Source organism: Aplysia californica, unplaced genomic scaffold (assembly GCF_000002075.1).
Source record: "Aplysia californica isolate F4 #8 unplaced genomic scaffold, AplCal3.0 scaffold00212, whole genome shotgun sequence".
Lineage (NCBI taxonomy): Eukaryota > Metazoa > Mollusca > Gastropoda > Aplysiida > Aplysiidae > Aplysia > Aplysia californica.
In genome coordinates, this window is record NW_004797482.1 from 842378 (window position 1) to 861406 (window position 19029).

A 19029-nucleotide genomic window follows, 5' to 3' on the forward strand; every position below is an offset into this window, starting at 1 on the left:
CTCTCTGTGTCTCTCTCTCTGTCTCTGCCTGTCTGTCTCCCCCTCCCCTCTCTCTGTTTCTTACTTTATCTCGCTCTCTTTCTGCCTATAAATATAATTTAAAAGATAGAGGTCTGTCTATAAAGTTGTCATTTTTTTCCAGAGCGGTAACCCACATTGATCAACATTAATGCAGCCGTTTGGAATTTGAAATTGAGGGCGAACTGTCCTTGCAGATCATTTGAATTTCACGGAAATATTGTAGTTGTACAGGGACTGCAAAAGTTACTGGTAGGTCTATATGTAGGCCCTAATATTTATTTTGATGCTCTTTTCATCTAGATTGCGTAGGCCTACTTGTAGTTTGTCTGTTTTTGGAAACGAAAAACAGTTTTTATTAATATTTCTACGTATTTTTAAGCCGGGGAAAGTAATTCTACTAATACGGTACTTGTGTTGTTGTTTATCTAGGTTGAAAAAGGATACTCAAAGAGGTTATGAATAGGGCCTAGTATTATAATGTTATTCTTCTGTCTTGGGTATAAGTGTGGGCGCGCAGTGGGCAGAGTAGGCGAGCTCACCAAAGAAACCAAAATTAATTGTTTCACTGGACCTAAGAAGATGTATTCGGTTCGGTCCACAATTTATACGCACTTTCCCGCACTCCCGCACAGGAAGCGGCAAGAGATTTATTTTGTAAACAAACAGTCAAACAGTACGCGAAACTGGAAACGAGCAAAGGTTTGGACAATGTCTAGACAAGGCTACACGTTCTAGAAGTAGTTTCTTTTTCTTTTTACAAGAGTTCACCCGAGTTACAGCAGCTCTGGTAGATCGGATGCTTTTTACTTCTAGGGTCATATTTTTTTAAAGTCAAGTGTTATAGATCTAAATCTAGAAATCTAGAGTCTAGATCTAGATCTAGGCCTATGCAGTTCTGCAGAAAAGTGACACGGCCAGCAGAGAGGCAAATTCAAATGAGAGCTGACTCGGAATAATGTAACACCCTTAGAATCTAGACTCTAGATCTAGATTATATAGATCTAGATCTAGTTATCTAGATCTAGATCTAGATCTAGATCAAGATCTAGATTTCCTATATCTTTCAGTGGGGAGTTCCGCAGAGGGACAGCACTTGCTGTGTGACAAGTGAGCAAGTTAGCCGGTGGGCGTTCCCTGTGCTATTCTCACCCGGGGCCGGGGTGAGAATAGAAATACGATCGACCTCTCACCCTGGGTGAGACTTGCCACTGTAGGCTATTTTCACCCGGTGTGAAACAAGACCTGTTTTTCCTAATTTCGGAATACTTTCTATCGATGTGGATGATCAAATGGATGAAGGCAAAGAAAAGATAATTACGTCAAAAGTAAGCTAATTGTATCGACTACAAAGATATGCTATGGCTATTTCACTTTTTGAATCGAGCCGAACTACGGGGGTCGCCATTTTGTTTTGCCCGTATGTTCTCGCAAGATCTACTCCTCCCCTCTTCTCTCTCTCTATCTCTTTCTGAATACTGTCTTAGACAGTCTACTATAACTATCGGTGTTGACGATCAAATTTACCATAAAACAAAGTTAAAAAATGAAGTTAAAACACAAAGTAAATTAATTTGGTCGTCTACAAAGATGCTATGGCTATTTAACTTTTCGAATCGAGCCGAACTACGCGGGTCGCCATTTTGTTTTGCCCGGAAGTTCTCGTGCTACCCCTCTCTCTCTCTCTTTCTCTCTCTCTCCACTGCCCACAGACAAAATTGTATGCTTTTAGTACTTTTAGTAAAGGCTAACAGCAGTAATGGAACATTTGTTCATAGCACAGAATTCTACAATTTTTCTGTTTACACAGTGTAGAATTCTGTGGTTTAGGGTGACAGCAAAATTGGTTGGCCTAGATCTAGTAGTAGGCTATAACGGTGAACGCGCAGTGGGTGAGAATAGCCAAAAGACTCGCCTGCACTATTCTTACCCGGGGTGAGAATAGAGGTGGTCTTCACTGTGATAGCCTCCTAGGCCAACCAGTGTAGGCCTAGCGTTCACCGTGAAACACAGAATTCTACACTGTGACTGTGATAGATCCAACAGAAGTTTAGAACTCTGTGCCGTGAACAAACATTCCAGTGCTTTTGTGTCGAAAGCGTGCAATTTTGTTTGTGGACAGTGAGAGAGAGCGCAGAGAGAGAGGAGTAGCGTGAGAACTTCCGGGCAACAAAATGGCGACCCTCGTAGTTTGGCTTGATCCGAAAAGTGATTCGAAAAGGGAAATAGCCATAGCATCTTTGCAGACGATCAAAATAGTTGACTTTTGTGCTCTAACGTAATTTTTTTCTTTGATTTTGTCAATTTGATCATCCACACCGATAGACAGTTAGTATTCCGAATAAGGAAAAACAGGTCTTGTTTCACACCGGGTGAGAATAGCCAACGCTGGCAAGTCTCACTCGGGGTGAGAGGTCGATCGTATTTTTATTCTCACCCCGGGTGAGGATAGCCACCTCTGTTCTAGATTTTAGGTCTAGATTCTAGACACCCATATCTCGCTATTCTCACCGGAAGACTTCCCCCCCCACCCCTAGTGGGTGAGAATAGCTCCCACCCCGGTGTGGGAATGAGTCGAGGACTCCCCCCTCACCTCTCGCAGGCCGCTAAAATCACCTAGGCCTTTGGTAGCTTCGCATGTGGTTGATAATGAACTATTACCAAGTGACTATTTCTCCGACAGCTCGGGAAAATAAAGTTGAACTCGAGATTTTGTGGTTATTTGCGAGATTTAGGCGTCATCCTGCCATTCTGTGAGGAGTGGGAGGAAGCATTTTTTGCATCAAATTCAATTTCTAGAGCTAGATCTAGATCTAGAGATTTTTAAATTGAATATTCAGTAAAATTCAATTGTGGTTGGGGCAACGTTCCCGGATTATACTTGATTTGTAAATGCCTTCAAAAGGTACTGAGAGAAAACAAGACTGATCGACCTTGGCAGTAACCTCTATTTTGCATAGTCATGCACCCAGCAATTTAAACTAAAATCCTTCATGTAAACAAAAAAATATCCATCCCTCCACGACCCCCCCCCCACCCTGCGCCCCGTTCACACCTTATACCCCCACACACTCACACACTCACTCACTCACACGCACTCACTCACACACACACTCACACACACACACCCACACGCACACACTCTCTCACTCTGACTCTCTCGTACACACTCTCTCTCTCGTACACACTCTCTCTCTCACACACACTCGCACACTCACTCAGTCACCCACACACGTATACTCACACACACACATACACACGCACACACAGGCCACTCCATTTGCAAATAACCAAAAAATCTGGAGAACGGAAACCGTTCTGGGAAATAGAGTTCAAGTTTATTTTCCTGGGCGTTCGGAGAAATAGAGCCGGCCAATTTAAAAAGTCGGATTGAGCTGAATCTGGAGAATAGGGTGGATGTATGGCTAAATTTGATTATCACTTTCTTTCGCAGTTTCTGCAGCTTTTTCTTTTTTTGAAGTGTGTGCTGGCTCGTTGTCATGAAGCAGCAAAATGCCTTTTCGGATCTTTCCTTTGCTTTTTTCTTTGATCTATAGCTTCTCATAATTTTTTTTAGCTGGTTAGAATAACGGTCTCCAGCGATCTTATGTCCATTTTCAAGATAGTCTGTCTTAATCATGCCTTCTTTTTGGTCTTGGTCCAAAAAAATTGATACTATCACTTTTTCACTTGATGGCTGCACCTTTGCCTTCTTTTGATGTTGGAGACGAGGGCGATTTCTACTGCATTGATGTGCATTTTGACTCAGGATTGTAGTGGTGGTCCCATGTCCCATCCATCATTACAGGTCTTTCAAAAAATTAAATTTCATCCTTTTCACACAGGTCGAGCAATTCTTGACAACAATCCACACGTTGCACTTTTGAGGAGGAGTCAACGAACGTGGGACTCATCTCACAGAAACCTTGGTCATATTTTTTTTTATGTTCATTTAAGATTCGTTCAACTGATCAAATGTTAAGCCTAGTTTCTTTTCTCAAACGTTCGACTGTCACCTGCCTATCAGACAATGTGCAAGTTTCTTGATTTTCAAAACATTTAGTACTGTTGTTGCTGTCACTGGGCGACCATCACAGTGGTCATCTTCAATTTCCATGAATCTGCATTTGAATTTTTTTATACCAAAGTTTTATCACAGCATAGATTGGACAAACAGTTCCATACGGCATGCATCTCCGTAAAAATATCCTGTAGCTGCTTGCCTTGCAAGAACAAAAACTTCATTACTGCCCTGTGCCTGTGCTCAATTTTTTCCATTTTTATATTGAAACTGGAGAACAACATACCCCCATTCACTTACTGTGCGCTGGTGTTAAAATTGTCGTAAATTCCCCAAAATTTACACGCATTCAAGGAAGATGGTTGTTGGCTTTCACCTTAAATTTCAGCTTTCTCCCTTTATTCCTTCATGGTCAGGTAAAAAACTTTTGGTGTATATGCGGCATAATATGCCCCCCTCGTAGATCTAGATCTATACACGAGTTAGGGTTAGGGTATAGCGTTTAAAGGGTATAGATCTGCCCGCCTAAAAATATCCCTTCTTGTGTGAGTTATTGGTCGGCTGGCCCTCGGCGGAACTCCTACCGGATTTTTTAATTTGGGCAATACACAGTTTTAACGAGAGTATGATATGGTCAGACATAAGGCTGGAGCCCTGTGGTTTTATGCACACAAAAAAATCTGAAATTATGCAAACTGAGCCCAAAAATGTGAAATTACGCGATTCTATTAATTTTAACAAAGAATGATAAAAGAAAATAATCAGAAATTATATTATGCTCAAAATGATCAAATTTTGATAAATTATGCGGAGTGCATAAAACCACAGGGACAGATAATGTTCAGTGTAGAGTCGAGTGTAGACATAGAGTTGAGTGAGTGGTAATACCCAGTGGTCATCGGCACGTTCGGTTTGGTTTGCTGGCCAGATTAAGGGCGCGAAGCAGCTATCGTGGCACAAAACGATTGCTTGACTCGTCGCCTCTAAAAAATAATGAGGCGTCAAGTTGGCGATCAGTTTGTTTAGAAAAGAACCGATTCCCCACTCCATAAAGATTTGACCGCTCCACTTCATTCACTGCACTGGACGGCTACTTTATTATCATAGTTTTGTTTTCTGTAGCTTACTATTTATTAGGAGGCTAAGAGTCATTGTTTTGTTTGTTCAAAACGTACTCCCATACAGTAGGATAAAATTACTAATAAGGCTTGTTGCTGATGGGTTATATATATATAGTAGGCTAGGCTTAGAGAAAAATGTATAATATAGCCTAATGAATTGACGGGTATCACTGTGACTATTTTATAATGTTGGTGCTTGATAAATGAAACTAGATCTAGATTTTTTTTAAAATTATTTTTTTGTGTAGTGTAAATGTTTTGCGACGCTCACAACTGCGTAAGGTCATATGAGCGCGGGGGTAGGAAACTTTGAATTTTGCCGGGGTGGCGGCGGAAGCCTACTCATATCGATTTTGGACTACCAAGGGATCTTAAAGGTACACACAACTTGTACACGGGGCCTCCGAGATTTTTCGCCCTTAGCCTTGTCCGAGAAGGCTAGGTGTACATCTTACCTACCATAAGATCAGGGGTGTCCCTGAAAGACAGCAGTAAGAAGGAGCCAGGCAGGGAGTAGCAGTACAAAAACTGCAGAAAGAGTCAGGAGCCGAGAGGCGGGGGAAAAGGAGGTGAGGGGGTGGGGGCCGAAAGTGGAGGCAAAAACAGACTATAGAACATTGCTATAGTGCAGGAAAGGAGGTGAAAGGAGACAATTTAGAGAAAAAAAATTTCCGTCGATATCCTGATTCGAACCCGGGATCTATTGAATGAGAGGCGTATTCCTTAAGAACTTACCTTTTGGCCTTGAGAGCCCCCCATGTTTTTATTTTGAAAAAGTTTTGATATATTATATATATTGGTAAAACTATATGAGGTCAAAGAAATATATAGCAGAACCCACATTGTCTTCTTTGTCAGTTATCTATGACAGATCCACGCCACAAGTGTTAGGACTAGGTGAGATCAAGTTTTCGGCAAATTTTCGGTACATCATGGCGAATGGAGTTCTTGATATCATCTGATTTTAAATATATAGCTCATTCATTTGTCTTGCTTCGGATATTAAAAATACCCATCGTGAAGGCTTAAGATATCAATGTGATTGAAGGAGGTGGGAATCGCTGGTTGTCAGAGGTGAAATTAGCATGAAAATGGCTGACAAAGTTTGGTGACTTTCAAATTAACATTTTCTGCAACGTATAATGAGAAATATGTTTTTGAATGGACATCAAAGATGGTGAGCCAAAAATAGAATTCAGAAAAAATAAAAACTGCTCATTGTCCAATGATTAGGAAAACATAATTTTCGTCTATTTTTGTACTTTGACGAACACCTGATTTCACCACAGTGGCACACATTAGAATATTAGATGTCTCATGAACTACAATAACAGGATTTACTAGTAAAAGGTCTACTTTTTTAAGATGTGTAAAGACATACATTTTTCTGTTTCAATATCATAATTTTCAGTACTTTGACTCTTTTTAAGGTCCAGCTGAAAGCAGTGGCTTTTAAAAAAAACGTAAATTCCAAATAAAAGAAACCAATGTGTAATTATGAGACATTGATATTTTCAAATTGTTTCATGTGTTTCAATTTCATGATTTAATTCTTTTTTCTTCAGACAAAATAAAAGAAAAGACTATGGCTTCTGAGGCATCGGCAATATCTCTGTCCGATTCAGACGAGGAGGAGGAGGATGCCAATTTACCGTCCCGAGAGGAATGTGAACAGAGATGTCAATCATTTTGTGAAGTCACCGGTGCTGACTCAGCATTGGCCATGTATTATTTACAGAACAGAAAGTGGAATCTTGAGGTTCTGGCCTAAGTCTGTCTGTCCCTGTTGTTTTATGCAAGAAAAATTCTGAAATTATGCAAACTGAGCCCAAAAATGTGAAATTATACGATTCTGTTAATTTTCACAAAGAATGAAAAAAGGAAATAATCAGAAATTATGCAAAAAATGATCAAATTTTTTCTAAATTATGCGGGGTGCATAAAACCACGGGGACAGATAAGCATCATTAGTCTAATTATAATATAACAGTGCTTCGCAACCTTTTATGTGAGGTAACATGGTGAAATCAGGCGGTCATCAAAATAATGAAATTGAAGAAACGCCTTTTTCTGGCAGTTTGGCAATTTTTATCAAATGTTTTATCTTTAATCTAAAATACAGGCAAGCTTGACTACATTTGTGTGTTTGAGGTGCAAAAGTCAGTTGTGTTTTAGTTTTTCCTTCTGTCTACACCTTGCATTACCCCTGTTCATCTATAACAGGTGCAAAGATTATTGTATTTATTTTTCGGATTTGATTAAAAACTAAATCTTTAGAAAATGCACTGCAGATCTAATAATGTTAAACTTACTTTTCGTCAGGAAGGTCTTCTACTACTTTCTTCTACTTAAAACTCTTTCCTCAATATTTAAAAATCATTCTTGTTTCTTAAGCTACCTTTTACTTCATAATGAGGGCTGTTTCTATATATGTGTTTTCTCACAAAATGCTTTTAATTACAACAAAAGAAATACCTCAAATGTTTCTACTGTCCTTGTTTGTATGGGGAATGGTCTTGACTTGCAGCCTGCTAGCAACAATTGAGTGAGAACATTGTGTCCGACAGATCAGGTTTCTCTGTGTTTATAATCTTGTGTTGAAATCTTTCCTCTACCACTCTCTCACCCCCAAAAATGTGTTTTGGAGCAAACAGAGGGGTGGGGATCATGTTTTATTTCACAAAGTTCATAGCTATACTCTTATGGGATAGAGCGCTCTATATATAAATGTCATCTATTATTATTATTATTATTATTATTTTTTATTACATTACATATATACTTGGCAATTTAAAAAGAAAATATTTTAATTGAAGATCTTTAAGTCTTCATTTTGATTGACTTTGTGTATGCAGGCTGCAGTGAGTGATTTCTTCCCCGAAGCAGATGGAGGACAATTACCGAAACCCATGTCTTCAACTACCTCTGAGGCGTCGAAAAATTCGGTATCACGACCAAAGTCAAAAAGTGATTCTGCGGACCAGGCAAAGGCTGGGTCGAGTAGCAGTACGGAAAAATGTCTCACTTTAGCGTAAGTGTGATCTCTCGTACCGGACCCTGTTCATGGGTCTCAATATACTGGGGGGGGGGGGGGGGGTCATAGTTTAAAATATTATTAAAGTATAAAGTACTCTTTGCCCCTGTTCATTGTCTAAAGTCTACACCTGCTTTTGTTTTTTCTTTCTCCTCGTCCTTACTATTAACTATCTTCATTTTTCCTCTACTTCTTTTGCATGTTTGTTACTCTCTTGTGAACTGCGATTTCCGGGGTGCCTTGATAGTCAAAACAGACTTTGTGCTGTTGAGGCAAGAGAGGTGAGCAGAGAATGTCTGATTCCCTGTTTGGACTTCTATGTTGACATCCACTCCTTGGCGCTCATATGACCTTATGCAGTTGCGAGCGCCGTAAAACCTGTACTAAAAAAAGTCTACACCTGCTTGTAGGGACTATTCTCACCTGATTCTTATGAAGTGACAGTTTTTATTACAATGTCTGAACTGTAATTAAAGCTCCAACTTTATTATTTGCAGCCCACCAGTCCTACAGCCTAAACATGAGAACACCATCAAAGTTTTGTCATGGAACATTGATGGACTTGACCCTGATAATTTGCAGTCCAGAACAGAAGGTGCATGCAGTGTGTTGACTCAGTGAGTACAGGCATTGCCACAGGAGAAGCGAGCCGTCCCTTCTTTCTTAACTGCATTTTTGTACTTTTGTGATATTTAATTTTTATCTTATCGTTTTGTTTTGTTTCTTGCCCAAAGGAGAAAGTTCTTTATGAGTCTTGTATTAGTCTTATTTTTGAATGGGTACATTGTATTTTCAGCAAAGCAAAAAAATGTAGACCATATCAGTGCCACTTTTTTCAGTACTTTGTTGGCCTGATGATAATGTTAATGTTTCAAAGTTACCCGCTTTGACACACAGTAGCATTCTGGGTTGGCAATTGTAAAAGGAAGATTTAGTAATGTCACCTCTCATTTGTGCAAGTTCCTTTTTTTTCTACTATCTGTATTTCCTTAATTTGTTTTGTTTTTTAAACCAGAGTGTATCTCAGTTGAATGCACATGCCAACAATGAAAAGCATAATGTTGTTTAGTTATCTCTCCTTTGCCTTTAATAGTTACTTGATAGGGATCTTTCAATTCTTTTATAATACTCTCTTTTCACCAGGGAAAATGCTGAAGTTATATTTCTGCAAGAAGTTGTTGAGAGAAGCCTGAGTATTATCCGCAATAGATGTTCCAACTATCAGGTCTTTGTGGGAGTGGAGGGTGATGTAATAATGCCGGTGAGTCTTGGTGTCTGTTTATTGTACCATGATTTTTTTATCTATCAGGCAAGCTCAAACAGTATTATTTGCATGTAATCTTGACCAGGCTGTGTTATGTCTTATGTTTTGAGCTTGTGTGATTTGTCATAATTTTGTGATGTTTACAGATATTGTGCTTTTTTTTTCCGAGGTTGGGGGGGGGGGAGCTGAAAAGCTGAACTTTTAGAAAAGGTACTTACCTATTGCATATGTTGTAACAGTCAAGGTTTGAACAGAATTCTAGCTAGCAAGAAGGCTATAACAGAATTCTAGCTATAGCGAGAAGGCAATAACAGAATTCTAGCTATAGCGAGAAGGCAATAACAGAATTCTAGCTATAGCGAGAAGGCTACAACAGAATTCTAGCTATAGCAAGAAGGCTATAACTGGATTCTGGCGATAGCAATTATGGAATAATTTCCAAAGTCTGATCTGTTATAATGTAACAAAGTTGTTTTATAACAGGCATTTGGAAGACATGCTCGGCTGTAGTCTTACCTTCGACAAAATCCAAAGACAAACAGAACAAACAGACAAGAAAGCAGAAAAAAGCAAATGTGAACTACATCCAACTGGGCGAATGTCACCTATGTGACCCAGTGTATAGCTTAAATAGTGTCACGACGTGCTGGAATTAGTCGCTCGTCAATTTTGGGGCATGTGGAGTTATTGGTATCCTCTTAAAGCCTGTCCATTTGCTTTACTTTTGATGACAAAAAATATCCTTATATCCTGGATACAAGTCAAGATATTGGTGATTGAAGGAGGTGGGGGTTGGCTGGTTTCAGAGGTAAAATTAGCGAGAAAATTGCCGCCACAGTTGAGTTATTTCCTTAGCTTGAGAGTCTGTGAAAACAACAAATTTATATCTTTTATGCCTTTAATCAACATTTTTTGGTATATTCTACACAGAAATTTGTTGTTTAAGAGGCACGAAAGGTGTTGAGCCAAAAAACTAAATTCGATAGAAATTCCCAAACCTTCCAAAAAATGCCAGTTTCTTGACTTTCATTATTTTGAAGAGCACCTGGTTTCACCACGGTGCCTCATGTTACGGATCCCTTGGTGGTCTAAAGTCGATAAGAGTAGGCTTCGGCTGCCACCCAGGCAAAATTCAAAATTTCCTACCACTTGAAAATGTTTGATGTGTCCAGCGCGCTCAACTGACCTTATGCAATTGCAAGCGCCGTAAAACACTTAATAACCCCCCCCCCCCCAAAAAAAAAGCATGCTCTGCCCATGTGTCTTAAATGATGTCTAGTCAATATCCATGAGACTAAGATCCTAGAAAAAGGAAGAAAATGATGAGGAGCAAAGAAAATACAACACCACTGGACAGAGAAGAGCAGCAACTTATAAATGTCAGTGGGTAATCTACATAACGAAAACAATCCCATTCAGTAGTCATCAGTTCGCCCTTGCAGGTGGGGGGTCCCATAGTTTTACTATAGGGGAGCCAAGAGTACACCTGCCGTGATACTGCATATCGTAAAAGGTGACTAAAAGTGCATAGGTCTGGTCGTCCGAAAAGTGCCGTTTTGCGGAGGGCCAACTACCCGACCCAGTAAAAACAGTCAGTTACAGAAACACGCACAAACACAGCTTTTTATTTTTCGGTCTTGGGAGATGGAGGAGCTTCTGTATCAGCAGGAAGGAACATTCAAGAGGCTATCCCAGGATAGAGAAAGCTGGAAAGTGTTTGTCCATGGCCTATGCCCTTGTGCAGGGTGAGAAAGGCGATTCTGATGATGATGAATCATTAGTTACAGTGTATGTAAATATGAACCCTGTTGAAAAGTGTACTTTTTTTAAAAGACACTTTTAATAACATCATTTTTGTTTGGGTAGATTCATGTTCAGTACAATGTTATGTAAATGATTATGTATCCATTTATGTACTTTGCGAATTGCATTGTGTATATATTTTTATTATTATGTATTTGTATCCTATTTCATAACGATGTGTAAGCATGCGCTTGTGATAAGCAAGTAGATTGTGTGTGTGTGTGTGTGTGTGCTCGTTTGGCATACATGTGTGTGCTCATGTGTGCTTGTAATGTGTGCGTGAGTGTGTGTGTGTGTTTGTGCATGTGTGTGTGTGCGTGTGAATATTGTTCGTACATGCATTTATGTAAAGCGGCTAGAGCTGTGTTCGCACGGGAGTGGGCGCTATAGAAATGATCTTCATCATTATTCTCACTTTCTCTGTGGGTTGTTGGCGGGTGCTCTGATGTGGTTTGCTTCTTCTTTTCTATGAAACATCTTTCGTCCTGATCTCAGCTTCGTCTTTTTTATGTTTGTTACTCTCTTGTAACACCTCTAATCTTCTGGCGCTCATATGACCTTATGCAGTTGCGAGCGCCGTAAAACCTCCACTAAAACTAAAACTTACTTTTTCTCCCACAGAATGCATACTTCACAGCAGTGTTGCTGAGGAAGGACTGTACAAATGTACATTATGTGAACATCGCCGACTTCCCTGGCAGTCTCATGACTCGCAATTTGCTGGAAGTTAAGGTGAATTTTGTTCAAATTTGTTGTGTTTTTTACTATTTTGTGGCCCGTTTAGGTTACAATGCATGTGCCCGTATGTGTGTGTGTGTGTGTGTGTGTGTGTGTGTGTGTGTGTGTGTGTGTGTGTGTGTGTGTGTGTGTTTGCTCGTCACCATTATTCAGCATTGTTGTTTGTCAAAATACAAAATACGATGTATTCAGGAGAAACAAAACGTTTTTTTATTTCAAGTAGGAGATTATTGTAGAACAAACTGTTTAATTCATTAAAAAATCTGTTGCTCTTTTAAGAAGAGAAATAATACAAGGACCAGTGAACAATGTGCTGCATCAAACTCTACAACATACAGTTGAGCCTGCTCTATCGGCCACCTATATAAGACAATCGCCTGTACAAACGGCCACCTATATAAGACAATCACCTGTACAAACGGCCACCTATATAAGACAATCACCTGTACAAACGGCCACCTATATAAGACAATCGCCTGTACAAACGGCCACCTATATAAGACAATCGCCTGTACAAACGGCCACCTATATAAGACAATCGCCTGTACAAACGGCCACCTATATAAGACAATCGCCTGTACAAACGGCCTCTTCCCTTTTCCTCCCTTGAGTATTTTTTGCATTATAAATACAACGTGTAAAACCTGTCAAATACGGTCATTTGTGTGTGGTTGGCGGGTGCTTTGGTGTGATTTGCTCCTTCTTTCTTATCAAACATCTATCGTCCTCATCTCATCTCTCCTCCTTTTTTGTGTTTGTTGCTCTCTTGTAACACTTCTAATCTTCGGCACTTATATATGACCTTATTGTGCCATAAAACTTTTAGTAAAACTAAAAAAGAGTTTCAACTGTACTTTCAAAGTACAGTCACCATTGTCTGTGGTGTAGCAGTTAGGCGCTGCGCTGTCACACGCAGGAGGCCCGAGTTCAATTCCTGAGTGGGGAGGATATTTATTGAGTATCTCGCTTGGTCTTTCTGCTCAGCAGATATGTTCCTCTCAGCCCTTGTTGGCTCTGATAGACAGAGGCGGAAGCCTGCCTCTAAAATGGTCTAAGTTGTAACACCCCTCATCTTCGACACTTATATACAACTATAACCTTATTGTGTTGCAAGTATCATAAAAAGCCTTATTATGTTGCAAGTGCCGTACTAAAACTTTTTAAAATGTGTCAATTCGCTTTTCTTTACTCAAACTCTGTGTGGTTGGTGGGTGCTCTAGTGTGGTTTGTTTCTTCTTTCCTATCAAGCCTCTTTCGTCCTGATCTCTCCTCCTTTTTTATATTTGCTACTCTCTTGCAACATATCTAATCTTTGGCACTAATATGACCTTATAATGTTGCCAGTGCCGTCGAAATCTTATTTTTAAAAATAATTAATAAATTTTTTAAAACTTACTCTTCCTAAATTTTCCCTAAACCAGGCGGATGTGAAGAACGTGCCCATGGTTCTCCTCACTAGTCACTTGGAAAGCACGGCGGAATACAGCGCGGAGAGGAAGAAGCAGCTGAAGATGGCGTTTGGCAGAGTTGTGTCCCTTCCTCAAGACTGCACTGTCGTCTTTGGAGGGGACTTGAACTTGAGAGAGAAAGAGGTCAGTGTTTCTGGGCTTGCGGTGCAAATATCGGGTGCTGGGGGGGGGGGGGGTGGACACAGCTGCTGTGGGAACAGCTTTTTGTAAAGTGAATGGTTAAAAATAATAGATAGCTTTTGTATAACGCAAATCCCCGCTCAACAGCAAGCTCTATGCGCTTCACAAACTATACTATTACCCCTGGCAGGCCTGAGAGCATTCTGAAACAATTTCAACTTCCGGGGAAGCATACAGTGCAAGCGACCATTTATAGGCGCTAAAACACTAACATACTGACAAGATCTTTCGCTGTCTGTGGCCGGGTACCCATTCCCACCTGGGTGAAGGGAGGAAAATTAGCGTAAAGTGCCTTTCCCAAGGACACAACGTCGGGCCCGAGGCTCGAACCCCCGAACCCGCAACCTCACAATTACGGGTCCGGTAGCCTAACCACTAGGCCACCGACGCCACCAACTTTGTTGGAGAATAGATGTCATTGCAAGCGGTGTCATAGCTATTGAGAGACCAGCTTCCCTCAAGTCTTTCTATTGTGTGTGAAGTGAATATGAATAAATACTACTAGGAATGTAAAAAAGCACTTAAACTGGGCACTGACACTCACAGATCCACACACACGAGCACACTCATGTGCACCCAGCCTCGCACATAAATATGCTCACACACAAACACTTGCTCACACATGCACGTACAGACACACACATACATTGCACACAGATGCAACAACACTCACACACACACACACACACACACACATAAACACACACACACACACACACACACACACGAATGCCCTCTAGATTCTGCCACACTTCCACACTTTGTGTGCGTGTGGGATGCATAACAGTTATGGGAAGTTTGTAGTGAAGTAGTATCTCTCTGACTAATGGTGGAAGTAATAATATCCTCTTGGGCTGGAAAAGTAGAACAATTGGGGGTGGGGGGGGGGGGGGCTGATAAAGTGACATTTTTAACATTTTATCATTAGTGTTGAAGGTTAATCATTATATTGAATTCTGGATAGCTTCTTAAAATATTCGTGAATGGTTGGTGGATACTCTGAGGTGATTTGCTCCCTCTTTCCTACCAAACGTTGGAATTCTTATCTCTCTTCTTTCTTTTCTTTATATGTTAATCTCTAGAAATACGTCTAATCTTTGGCACTCGTTTGACATAATTGGGTTGTGAATGCTGTAGAATTTTTACCAGAACTAAACTAAAACTTTAAAAGTTTCTTTTTTGGTCGATTCTTCGATGTTGTCTGTTGAGTAAGAGCTCATTAAGTGTTGAGGTTATCACATGAGTAATTTTATTTGTTTCTTTTTTATCGGCTCAGAATGTGACTGAATTGAAAAGACAAGAAAGGGTCACTTTTTTTACCTAGTTTGTCTTATAAAATGGTTCTGATTTCCTCACTTTTTGCCAGAAAAATGTGTCCAAGACATCAACATTAATGCATGCACTTTGTCAAATTTCTATCAAGTAAAGATATAATGTGAAGTCATGCATTAAGTTATGGTTTCATTATTTTTTTCATTTTTCTCCCTGTTCCCAAACCGTGCACAGCTTGCAGGAGACAGCGCGAAACCTCTCGGCGTCTACGACTTGTGGGAGTGCACGGGGAAGCGGCCGGAAGCCAAACACACGTGGGATTTGATGAGAAATGACAACAAGCAGCTAGGGGGGAAATTTCAGCCCAGATGTCGGTTCGACCGTCTTTACGCACGGCACAGTAAACCCGTCAGCCTGAAACCTGTCTATTTTGAACTGGTGGGCATTCAGAGGTTGGCTTCGTGTCGCAGATATCCGAGCGATCATTGGGGGATCCTTGCTCACTTCAACATCCAGGGTACAGCAAAGGCATGATGGGAAATTCAGTAGCTGGGAGAACAAAGAAGAGTTCTTGTTAAAGTCACCTTGATCTATTTTGATTCATGAGAGTAAAGTGATGTACAATGGTTACATTGCTAAAGTTTCTTTTAATTAATTAATCCTCTGTGTTAGAACTGACTGAACACTAATGCGAGGAACTGTTCAAATGTAAATACAGTGGAAACCATATACAACAGGCCCGGTAATATCAGGGATCTGGTAATAACAGGGATTTTTTAAATCCCTGTTTTTTCCTACTCTTTGTCTCTGTTAAAAGTTATCTGCAATAACAGGGCCTTATCGGAGCCCAATCCGTTATAGCAGGGACAAAGGCTCCTTAACAATGTGTAAAAAGTAAGAGAGAGAGAGAGAGAGAGGAACACGCAGCGGGTGTAGCGAGAGAGGGCTGCTGTGTGCTACAGACTTTGATCTAGTCCTAACAGGGCTCCCCTTTTCAGGCCAGCTTAAGAGGTTCCTTCACCATTTGGTTTTCTATCTTAAGGGGTATTTAAACCCTTGTTTCAGAAACTTAAAGGGTAGTTGTTTTTTTTGTTCATGGCTGACCGACTTATCAACAAAAGTCAATTATCTCCTAATTTTATTGTAAGCATGTAAACATTTAACTCACACACACCCACACCCACACACACACAGAGAAAGAGAGAGAGTGACCGTGACTATGATTGAATGCTAATGATTTTTAATTAACTGTAAGGTTTCATCGTAACAACAACAACAACAACAAAGAAAGGAGTAATATTAACTAGAATTAGAGTTATTTCCACTTGGAGGGGGGTGGGGTGGTAGGGCCAATCAAAAATAAAATAAAGTTGACGAATCAAAAGGGGTCAATTCCGACTAATATAAAGAAACTAGACTGATTTATTATTTTTCGGAGAAATCCCAGGGTTCACTTTCCTGTCTTTCCAGACTTTCGATTTTTTTCTTTCGTGAAAATGTCACAAGCCTCCTGGATCGCTTCCGTTTCATCAAACGAAAATGCCTCATGCCTACTTTCGTGCCAAATTATTAGTTTGTTGTTAACGGCCTCTGTGGTCAGTGAACTGCGGAGTGCTGTGTGAGCGCGATTCTGAGATGAAAAACCACGCTCACATGGCACAGAAGTAAGGGGGATGGAGAGTGAGAGTCCAGCAAGTTTTGTGAAAGCAGGGAAAGAGTCTGGATGCTGCAGCAGCTGCTTGCACATTTCTGAAAGAGACTTGTTCCTGTGGTGGGTCAAGTAGAACTTTGACTGAAGGTAGGACTGTCCGACTTCTCCAACATCCATGTCGAAAGGTGGTCCCCCATATCTGTTTATGAGTCGGTCCAGAGAGTCTCTACCATGCTCAGGCTGTCCTTCATTTCTAAGATGGAGTTTCTGTGGATCAAGGACAATGGCAAGATCTTTGCTGACTTCCATATCTTCATTGGGAAAGCGTTTGGAAATCTCTTCATTCACATTTGTGACTTATTTCTTGCGCAAATTTTTCAGCTGCTCCTTGTCTCGTTCACCTGCTTGCATCTGAATACCTTGGTATTCCCCGTGCTGTAGCTGAGTGAGAAGGTCTGCTGTGTGGCTGCCTGGATTGTCCGGCAGAGCATTGAGTGTCAACTGTGTAGCAGCAAGCATGTCTTGCATTTTGGCAACATCCAGAACATCGCTCTGAAAGGTCCTGCTTCATGAGCATATGGCTTCCAAAGCATCAGCTAACTTGCAGACGGCTGAAATGAATCGGAATGTTTTGACAACTCCGAGGATGCCCTTGGCTTGAGCTGCTCCATCAGAGTTGATTGCTGCTACTTCTTGGTCCCACCAATTTTGTAGCAATTCACAACTGCTCGGGACTCAAATCGACAAGAATGTCTCGTCTCAGTAGGTGCGATAGGCCTACATTTCATTACACACTAATCCAAAGGTTTCAAACTGCAGACGGGTCTGTCCCGGGACGAACTGTCGTAGTGCGGTAGAGGCTTTAAACTAAACTGAGTTTACATCGAAAAAAAAAGGGGAGGGGGTGGGGTTCTGGTGAGGTGCCGCTATAGTCATGTTCTGCTGTATAGCAGACAAACGAAACAGAAAGAGACAGAGTACACCTGAGCCTTGATGTTGTTGTTGTTGTTATCGATCCAGCAACAGCTGGGCTCTCGCGCTTCTGTCCAATGCCACGTAGTGATGAGTGCAGGTTTGCTGCAACCTGAGCCTTGATCAAAGCAGAGAACTTCGTGTGTGGGAGGTCATTGGCAGCAAAGACCAACGCTGTCCCGATCTGATCGAAATGTGCAGTTGCGCTAATTTCAACAGCCTTGGATACCCATGCTCTCATATCGGTGCGCAGGTCCTCTGTCTTTCCCTCACAACGGTGGTCCTGTGACTGCTCGTGTCGTATTGGTGCTGATCTTTGCAAGTTTGACGCACCAAGGACAAATTTATTTTTTGTCATGTTTTTCTATGCCAACTTCATGTTTGCCGAAGTGCACCCGCTGTAATGCATTGTCTTCTCTTCATTGTAGCTAAGCCAATTGAACTCCTTCAGCCAAGCAGAACGAAAAACATCGTGGCTAGTTGATTTTCTTTTTGTTGCTTCTTCAACTTCTTCGTCCGGCTTCGCTTTTTTTGATTCCGAACAATCGCTGCGATCTGTGTCACTTTCTTTTCTTCGCTTTACCCACGAATCAAGAGTGGAGCTCGCCATCTTTGATTCAGTCAGCTCTATTATTATTATTTTTTTAGCATTCCTTTAGCGGTGTGGTACTTTGACTATTACCCCTGTCGTGAGGTTGCTCACATCCTTCTATAAGACTATGGGGGTAATCTTACAGCAGGGGTAAACTCAAGGCACGACACCGGCGAATGCGAGCGACAACAATGTGAGCGGAGCTCTTCTTGAAGCAAGCCGGTGTCGCTGGAAACTGCGTGCAGCTGATAAGTAGGTCGACTGCTTCCGTCACAGACAAAAGGTGACTGCTGTGTGTGTGTGGGTGTGTGTGTGTGTGTTGTCAAATCATTGACTTGGCTTCGAGATGGAGAATTGGGAAAATGATGCTTGCCAGACGCACACCACCTACGTTTTAAAGCGTATGCAAACCCCCGAAACGAAATTTTAAAGAGTAAAGCTCACGCACCACCAAAACTTTAAGGGGGTAATCTGCAGGTTTAATGCGTAATATACGCAGGGGAGCCCTGTCCTATGCCTAGGTACACGCTTGTGTAATGTGCCATGCGCAGGCCATGGGAAACTACCCATGAAGAAATACAGCTGAACTAGTCCACAAATGCTTACTTCCCTTGCATTTCTGATTTAACAGAGATCTGATAATAACAGGACTTTTTCTCTGGTCCCACCTTCCCTGTTATATCAGGTTTCCACTGTAGATGTACCATCGAGACGTCCATTCTTTATACATGTACAGTATTCCGTTGTTAAATGCAGGAGGGGGCTGTTGTTTTTTGGGGGTTTTTTTTTATTTTACTTGGAAGGCGTGGATATTGAGGAAATCTCTGGTTGTTAATCCTTTAACAGAATGTTAGAGTATAATATATTGACAAGTCTAATATATATGGACAGTCT

General features: G+C 41.0%; 1 protein-coding gene across 2 annotated transcripts; it reads left to right on the plus strand.

Moving 5' to 3' along the window:
* The first annotated feature begins 625 nt into the window (after positions 1 to 625).
* Positions 626 to 18767, plus strand: LOC101846073 (tyrosyl-DNA phosphodiesterase 2). Of its 2 annotated transcripts, none has more exons than XM_005099411.3 (8): positions 626 to 720; positions 6726 to 6919; positions 8016 to 8191; positions 8692 to 8811; positions 9338 to 9455; positions 11883 to 11993; positions 13421 to 13591; positions 15155 to 18767. In XM_005099411.3, exons 2-8 carry the CDS (start codon positions 6746 to 6748, stop codon positions 15452 to 15454), a joined length of 1170 nt encoding a protein of 389 aa, XP_005099468.1. In that variant the 5' UTR covers positions 626 to 720; positions 6726 to 6745; the 3' UTR covers positions 15455 to 18767. The 2 variants fall into 2 exon arrangements, with proteins under 2 accessions (XP_005099468.1, XP_012938580.1); XM_013083126.2 differs by lacking the exon at positions 626 to 720 and adding an exon at positions 3678 to 3947.
* Positions 18768 to 19029: the final 262 nt, after the last annotated feature.

Coding starts and splice junctions, on each gene's coding strand:
- LOC101846073 (XM_013083126.2), top strand. CDS start 3,737: ATGTTGGAGACGAGGGCGATTTCTACTGCATTGATGTGCATTTTGACT. Junction 9,456..11,882: donor AGGGTGATGTAATAATGCCG/GTGAGTCTTGGT, acceptor TTTCTCCCACAG/AATGCATACTTCACAGCAGT. Junction 13,592..15,154: donor TGAACTTGAGAGAGAAAGAG/GTCAGTGTTTCT, acceptor AACCGTGCACAG/CTTGCAGGAGACAGCGCGAA.